General features: G+C 36.6%; 1 protein-coding gene across 5 annotated transcripts in view; it reads left to right on the top strand.

Moving 5' to 3' along the window:
- Nucleotides 1-8009, top strand: part of LOC147405862 (SNF2 domain-containing protein / helicase domain-containing protein / HNH endonuclease domain-containing protein) — a 67646-nt gene that overhangs the window by 24634 nt on the left and 35003 nt on the right. For all 5 annotated transcript variants that reach the window (XM_086433737.1, XM_086433738.1, XM_086433739.1 and 2 more), the window contains one exon: nt 1094-1167. In XM_086433737.1, the coding sequence (XP_086289863.1) occupies nt 1094-1167 (74 nt within the window). The remainder of the gene's footprint in view (nt 1-1093; nt 1168-8009) is intronic.

Raw genomic sequence — 8009 nt, forward strand, 5'->3', positions numbered from 1 at the left:
GATCATATTGGATATTTGGCCATGATGTGTTTCCTCAACGATGTCCTAGGTTAAGGAAGTGAAGAGTCTTGTACTTTCCCTTCCAAGCATATATGTTCGTATCTAGGCATTTTAGATGTGCAATTGTACTCTTGCATGTTATCTTCACATTTGATACAACCTTGGTTGGGCAACAAATTTGAAAGTTGGAAAGAAAAATATGAGGAAAAGGAAAAAGAAAAAAAATAATAATGGAGCAAAATTTATTCTCATTCCTCTCCTTGCATCTTCAATTAAACCAAAATGTTAAAGAATTTCAAGATTTAATTTAATGGATTTTTTTTTGAAATCATATTGGGTTTTTTTTTTTTAATATTGAGGGTTCACATGGAAGCAGTAAAATTAAGCAAAATGAGTGAACTAATGTCGTAATAAACAACCTGATAACTTCAAGACTCAATCAAAATAAAGTAAGAGACTAATAGTTCTTTCAGTTTGAAGCTCTAAACTTATGTCATATGCTGCTCATTAATGAGAGTTTTGTTTTTTATTTTTTATTCTTTTTTTGTTGATACATGGTTATCCAGATTTAGTCTGACTAATCCCATGGACACGCCCGTCATCACTTCCAGCATGTGCTTTGCGTACCTGGCCTTTTAAAGCACCAGGGTGGTGGCCAACAAGGGGTGAAGTGATTTGAACTCAAGACCTCTGCTTCCTGAGGCATGGTGTTGGTCATCACCAGCCCCTTGTTGGTTTTTTTTGATAAGTTCATATACGAGATAGTTATTTTTCTTGATACTTAGATTGTTCATTTCACCCCACATTTCATGTTTCTGAATATTGTTAAATATTTTCTATTTTCAATTATAATTGCTACTATTTTCAGGTCCAAATATTTCATTTATTTTGATTAAATCTATTTTATCGTGTGTTAGATCCTTGATCATGACGTTACCTAATTTGTTCTCCCTGAATGATGTTTATTTGATTTTGCATTAAATGCATTTTCTGTTAAATATAATGTTTAAATTTCTATATTTTCATTTATATTCTTTATTTTCTTGGATTTTTTTTTTCCTTTTTAATATTTTTCATGTTATTTGAATAACAGATAAAAGCTGTCCTTGATTTGGCAACAAAAGTCAAACACAAGATTTTACTCTCTGGGACACCTTCTTTGTCAAGGTTGTATACTAATTAACACAGTAATTGTATGTGGTAGTGATGTTCAGTCCTATTTCTTTATTCGTATAAATTCGTATAGCACAGTAATTATATGTGGCACATTTTTTTTTTGGCCTCTTTTGTGTTCACCACTAGTCACAAATTCCTAGCCATAACAGTTATTATGATGATATGTAGTTTTACAATTGTTTTGATAGGTACAAAGATTGTATTCAAACAAAAAGAGCTAATACCAAGGATGTCTACCAAGGGAAACACAAAGAAAGACAAAAGGATAGAGGCGAAAGAAAATAAAAAAGTGACACAAACAAAGCAACAGCTGAACAATCTAATCCCCTACAACCCAACCCCCCCCCCCCCCGCCCCGCGCACGTGCGTATTATAAACAAATCCCATCCAACTTTTTTGTTAAATCTGTTCTATTCCATACTTTGTCTTTGAAATATATCAAGCCATTAATATTGGTCTTAAAATAATAATCCTTATGACAGGGACATTGTATTATTAGACAAGGCTAGCCTCGAAGAGCACAAAGTAAATAACACAAATAAATAACCTTTAGCCTTACATCTTGAGGTGCATCAATGCTATATCCTCAGATCCACATAGTAGTTGGGTGACCTGATTTTGGAAAAAGATCATTTGTTTTTTTTCAAATTTTTTTTCATTATTTCATCAAAATATCCCTTTTAGTGTTATAATATTGCAGAAATGACCTAATTTGGTTAGTTTGTATACATTTTTTATCCTGTTATTTAAAAGAAATATGATATCAAAAGATCCAACCCTCAATTTGGTCTATGATTTATGTTCTTTCAGGTGTTGAATGATATTGATGATGCATAGGTAACATCGAATATATGATGTTTTGCTAGAAACACTCCTTATTAAGGTAGATGATAAAAATAATAACTATGTGGTTTGTGATTTGCATAATTCTAGAGAAATCTCAATGTAAAGAATTTGAGCCCAAATTTGGTTTATGATTTATGTCAATTTTTTTAGACGCTGAGGCTCCAGGCAAGGTACTTGGCTGGCCGAAATAGAAAATAAATAAATTACATCTCAGTCCTAAAAGGACAGCTTTACGAGATGGCGACTGAGAACCCTGCACAAGGGGAGCACAATCCTTTACTGAAGTTGTATCGTGTTCAAATACTTTGAAAGATGGAGATCCACATCCTCCAGAAGGTGGGCTCCCACGAAGAACTTTAAAGCAACCTTCGCTGTGGTTAGGATTAGGAGAACCTTCCGTATCCTTTTCAGAGGAGGATGTGAAGATCGGATATGAGAAATTCAAGTTTTCTTTGGTAGCAAAATTTGCAAAACTTAGGTTTGGACCAAACCAGTTTTGGCTTGGGGTGGAGCGCATCAGGAAAGTTATTCGAGGGTGGAAATTATTGTGCTCTTGCGATGCAATCACGTTGGACTTCCGACATATTATGTTGAATTTTTTCCATCTAGCCACTTAAAGGGAAAAAATCCCAGGAAGCCATGACTGCTTCAAGTATATCCGAAGAAGGTGATGATGTGTCAAAACATATTCCAAAATTTCTACCTAGAGAGCCCTCATTGGCTAAGGATGTTTTTGACATGGAGGTACTTGTTTGGGTGGAAAATCAAATTCAAAATTGAATTCGACAATTCAAGAAATTATCACGAAGGAGGATCCCATGGAACACATATAGGACTTCCCTTCTTTAGGTAAGGATACTGAGAAGATTGCACCCAGTGCAGGAAAGGAAGATTCTGATTCTCCGAGTAATGTAAAGTTGGAAGATCTTCCCATTAAGTTTTGTGATGTTTCCTAATGAGGCCAACGTTCATCACTCCTTTGGGTGTCAATCACGATTTTGAGGAAGGCGAATTATGTTAGAAGATTCTTTGCCTCTTGAAAGGCTTATACCCAGATTTGGATCTCTTTCGGCTCTGTTGGATCTGGTCAGTACTCAATACGAACCAGTACTTTTTATTGAAGGACCTAGCTAGAGGTTGCAGCAGAGTTGGATAAAATCAGTTCAGACCACTCTCTAGAGTTCAAAGGTGATTCCTCTTTTGCTGAGATGGAAGCTAAAGCCCTTGAATATAACTTTAATATAGGAAGTTCCACACTGAATAAGAAATGCATCGGAAGAAGAAAATCACGGTCAAATCTGGGTTCTCCCAAGAAGACCAGAGTGAAGAATTTACTCTTAACTATTTCTTGGGTTTAGTATGAAAAATTAGAGGGATTTTGAATCCCTCCCAAATTTGTTTGGAGAAAATTTAGATGGCTTTAAATCCCATTTTCACAGCAATTTTAGAATCAATGTCGAGGAAGTAGAAGAATTTCCAAAAAATCTGCATCAGGTTTAAAGCTAAAGCTTCCTTTTGGAATAAGGAAGGCTTGAATTTTTGATCCATCTGATTACTCTGGTCTTGAGTTCCAAAGTTAAATTAGTCCATAGCTCTTCTCAATATTTAATTTTGGAAGTGGATTTGGTGAAGGAAGTGGTGAAACTTTGCATTATCTGAGGCTCTTGCAAGATCCAAGAACTAAGACTTTTTTGGGATGAGCTGAAGACTAACCTAAATCCGTTGGAAAAATTCTTTGTGGCAAGGGTCTTTAATGCCATTCTTCACCTAGATGAAAAGGGGGGAGGATTTCGAAGCTCCCAAACAATGGAGGATTTTGGTTTAGTTGATGTAGGTTATTCAGGCTCTAAATTTACTTGGTGCAACAACAAACATGGAAACATATTAGGGGTAGATTGGAGAAAATTTTTGTTTCATCTGCCTAAATCACTTGGTGGGATTCTTCTATGATTGCTCATGTACCGTATTTCCTCGGATCATTATCTAATTCATGTCCAATTCTCAAAATTACCTTTAGATTCAAGACAATTCAGATTCTTGGATTTTTGGGTAGATATGATTTTTTGATGTTGATGCAAGATTCTTGGAATGATAGAATGAAAGGGTCTCTGTTTTTTTCGGTTTTCTTGGAAGCTCAGAAAGCTAAGTGAGGCCTTAAAGACCTGGAATAAGGAAATTGTTGGGGATGTTCATAAAAAATTACACGCAACATAAGAGAAAGTTTAGGATTGTGAGGATTTGTTGGCTTCTCAGAGTTGGAATTTGGAGGTGTACTTGGAATGCCAAAAAGAAAAAAAAAAGACTATTCTAATCGGGCAAGCAATGAAGAGTCTTTGAGGGGGCAAAAATCTAGGGTGTCTTGTCTTCAAAAAGGGGACATGAACACAGTTTTTTCATATGTTAATAAGAGTTCGAGCCAAAGGAAATCTCATAAGAAGAATTAGGAAGGTTGACAGTGATATTATTGAAGATCAAAAGGAGATTGGAAAAGAAGCAGTTCAATAACTTGATGAGCTATTAACCTTGGATCCCTCCTTTATCGATCCAGCCTTGTTGGATGGGATTAGGAGTAAAGTCTCTTCGGCACAAAACTAAGATCTTATTGAACAACCTTTTTCAGATAAATGAACGCTCACAGTGCAGTGTGCCCAGATGGCTTCTCAGAGCTCTTATATTTGAAATCTTGGGATGTAATAAAAGGAGACTTGCTAGAAGTAGTAGCAAAGTTTTTCAAGGAGTCATTCCAAAGGGGGTGAACACCACGACTATAACCTTAATTCCAAAGGTTGAGGCACCCCTTAATTTTTCAGATTTCAGACCCATTAGTTTGTGTAATTTTTTGTATAAGATTTTGTCCAAGATCTTAGGTAAGCGTCTTGGCAAGATCCTCCCTAAATTAATATCTCTTGAACAAGGAGCATTTATTAAAGGGAGGAATATCTATGAATATAACATTGTGGCACATGAATTTATAGACGATCGTAGCCGGAAGGTCAGGGGAAATAATATAGCCTTGAAGATCTATGTGTAGAAGGTGTACAACAGGCTAGAGTGGAACTTTTTGTTGGAGGCAAGGGGATCCACTCTCTCCTCATTGTGGCAGACGAAGCTTTAAGCTTAGGTCTGAATTACTTGATTAACATAGGCAAAGTTGAAAGATTTGTAGGTTCAGGAAAGGCTTTAGCTCAAAGTCACCTTCTCTTTGCAGATGACTTAATCGTTTTCTTGAAGGCAACAAAGAGAGGTCAAGGATTTTCTAAACACTTATTAGAGGGTCTTAGACAACAAATAAGCATTGAAAAAGCTATTTCTTCATGGTGAAACATGTGGACAACAGGCGAATCTCGGTGGTAAAAGAGGTGCTAGGTTTTCCCAAGGAACTCTATCTTCGAACTACCTTGGAGTCCCTTTGTTCTTTGGGAGAGTCACAAGGGAGATGTGCTACAACCTAGCCTCAAAAACCTCTAGGAAAGTGTAGGGATGAAAATCTAAGTTTCTTTTAGAAGGTGGTTAACACGCCCCAAATCTGACTATCGTCAACTTGGCAACATGACTGGGGGATATTCAACCCCGCTTCAAATCCGTAACTTGAGTATAAACCTCAATATTATGCGAGGGAGAGATCCGTTAACACATAAAACTTATTAGTCTAGATACCACGCCCTGGGACTCCATTGATTCCCAAGGTATGGGTCGAGAGTTGAGGTTACTCAAGGACCTTTCTACCCAAAGAAATTTCAAATTACTTAGCAATAGAAATAATTAATTATTTTACAAGCTAATAATTTGTAACACAAGAATTTTATCTAAGGCATGGGTGATACTATCATATATAGATGTTCAATGACATAACATATCATAACGATAACAAAGGAGTAGTACATAGGGTATAACAAAAGTAAGAAACCAAGTAAGTCCCAAAGGACAATATACATAAATAAACAAAAAACATCCCAACATCTAACAAAAGACCTATGGTAGGGGAAAACAGATTGTAGCAGTGGCAAACATATGGCTATTTAAGGCACAACTTCTGAATTAGGGTTTGGTTCGTAGTACGGCTCTGGCTTCGACTCCCAGTATGGCTCCTCCTCAGCGTACTCCTCCACCAAGAAGGTGTCTTCTATAGGGAAACCAGAAAGGTGGGAAAAAAGGGTATGAGCGATAAAGTCACCCAACACGTACCGACTAACCCATGGGTGAGAAAACGATCTAGTTTATAAGTTTTGTGTCTTTAAAATACGATGTGTGAAATGAATTTTTATTTATGAAAACTATGATGCATAAATCAAGGATTATATTTAACTATGTTTAAATGCATCTACTATATGTCATCTACTAATAGAAGAAAGCAAGTTAATCTCATGATAGTCGCATAGCTAAAACATTGCAATGATAATTGACACAAACTGAGAAACACTTCGTGGAAGAATTTTCTTCATACATTCGAATAATACACAAAATGTTAGGTATATACATCAACACTAGCAACAGAAAAGGAAAACTAACTAGGTAATATCAGATCCCATGATTTATGGGATATTTTAACAGAATAGGAAACTAACCAAATCAACTTGATTCTAGAAATAGAGGCTGTTACAAAATTTCCTAAAATAGCTAACTATACACTTATAGAATACAAGTCATTAAACACGTTTTCCCACACTCCCCCTCAAGCTGGTAAATAGGTATTTTCCATTCCTAGCTTGGATACAATACTTTGAAACACTGAGCTACTTAACCCCTTGGTAAGTACATCAGCAAGTTGGCCATGTGTAGACACATATGGTGTACAAATCAATCCGCTCTCCAACTTTTCTTTGATGAAATGTCGATCATTTTCGATGTGCTTTGTTTGATCATGCTGTACCGGATTATGAGCTATGTTGATTGTGGACTTATTATCACAATAGAGTCTGATCGGACCATCCTACTTAATCTTCATGTCTTCTAAGATAATCTTCAACAAAAGTAGTTCACATACACCTTGAGCCATTGTTTGGAATTTTGCCTCCGCTCTAGACCGAGCCACCATATTTTGTTTCTTACTCCTCCACGTCACAAGATTTCCACCAAGAAAGGTACAATATCCAGAGGTCGACCTCTTGCCAACAATCGACCCAGCATAATCGGCATTCGTGTATGCCTCAAGAACTAAGCCTCCATTCCTTTTAAATAGAATACCTTTTCCTAGTGTCCCTTTGATGTATTATAACACTCGATGAGCTACTTGCAGATGGACTTCCTCGGGCCATGCATAAATTGACTAATTACACTCACTGCATAAGCTATATCCAGTTGTGTGTGAGAGATAAATGAGTCTTCCTACTAGGCGTTGATACATTTCTCTATCTACTGCAACATCCTCCTTTGCATTTCCAACTCTAAGGTTAGGATCTATTGGAGTACTTGCTGGTTTGCACGTTGTCGTGCTGGTTTCTTTGAGGAGATTCGTAACATACTTCTACAGAGATATAAAAATTCCATGTCCAAAGTGAGCCACCTTGATCCAAGAAAATATTTCAACCTCTCTAATGCCTTGATCTCAAACTCCTTAGCCAAACACTAACTCAAAATCTGTCGCTCCTTATCATCATCCCCTATCACTATTATATCATCGACATATACCAAGAGGGCTGTGACTTCCCCTGAAGGTGAGTGTTTAATGAACAATGTATGATCCTCTTAGCTCTATCTATATCCCATGGCCATCATAACTCTTGTAAACCTTCCAAACCATGCCTGTGGCAATTGTTTAAGATCGTACAAGGCTTTTTTCAGCTTACACACAGTATTAGCAGCCAAATTATGCTCATAACCTGGTGGGACTTCCATATAAATTTCTTCCTCTAGCTTTCCATGCCAAAAGCTTTCTTGACATCAAACTGCTGTAAGTCCATAATTAACTGCTAGAGACAACAAGATTCTAACAATGTTCATCTTCGCAACTTGGGCAAAAGTTTCTAGGTAGTCAATACCATAGGTTT

Source organism: Akebia trifoliata, chromosome 3, assembly GCF_017979445.1.
Source record: "Akebia trifoliata isolate Shusen 1 chromosome 3, ASM1797944v1, whole genome shotgun sequence".
NCBI lineage: Eukaryota > Viridiplantae > Streptophyta > Magnoliopsida > Ranunculales > Lardizabalaceae > Akebia > Akebia trifoliata.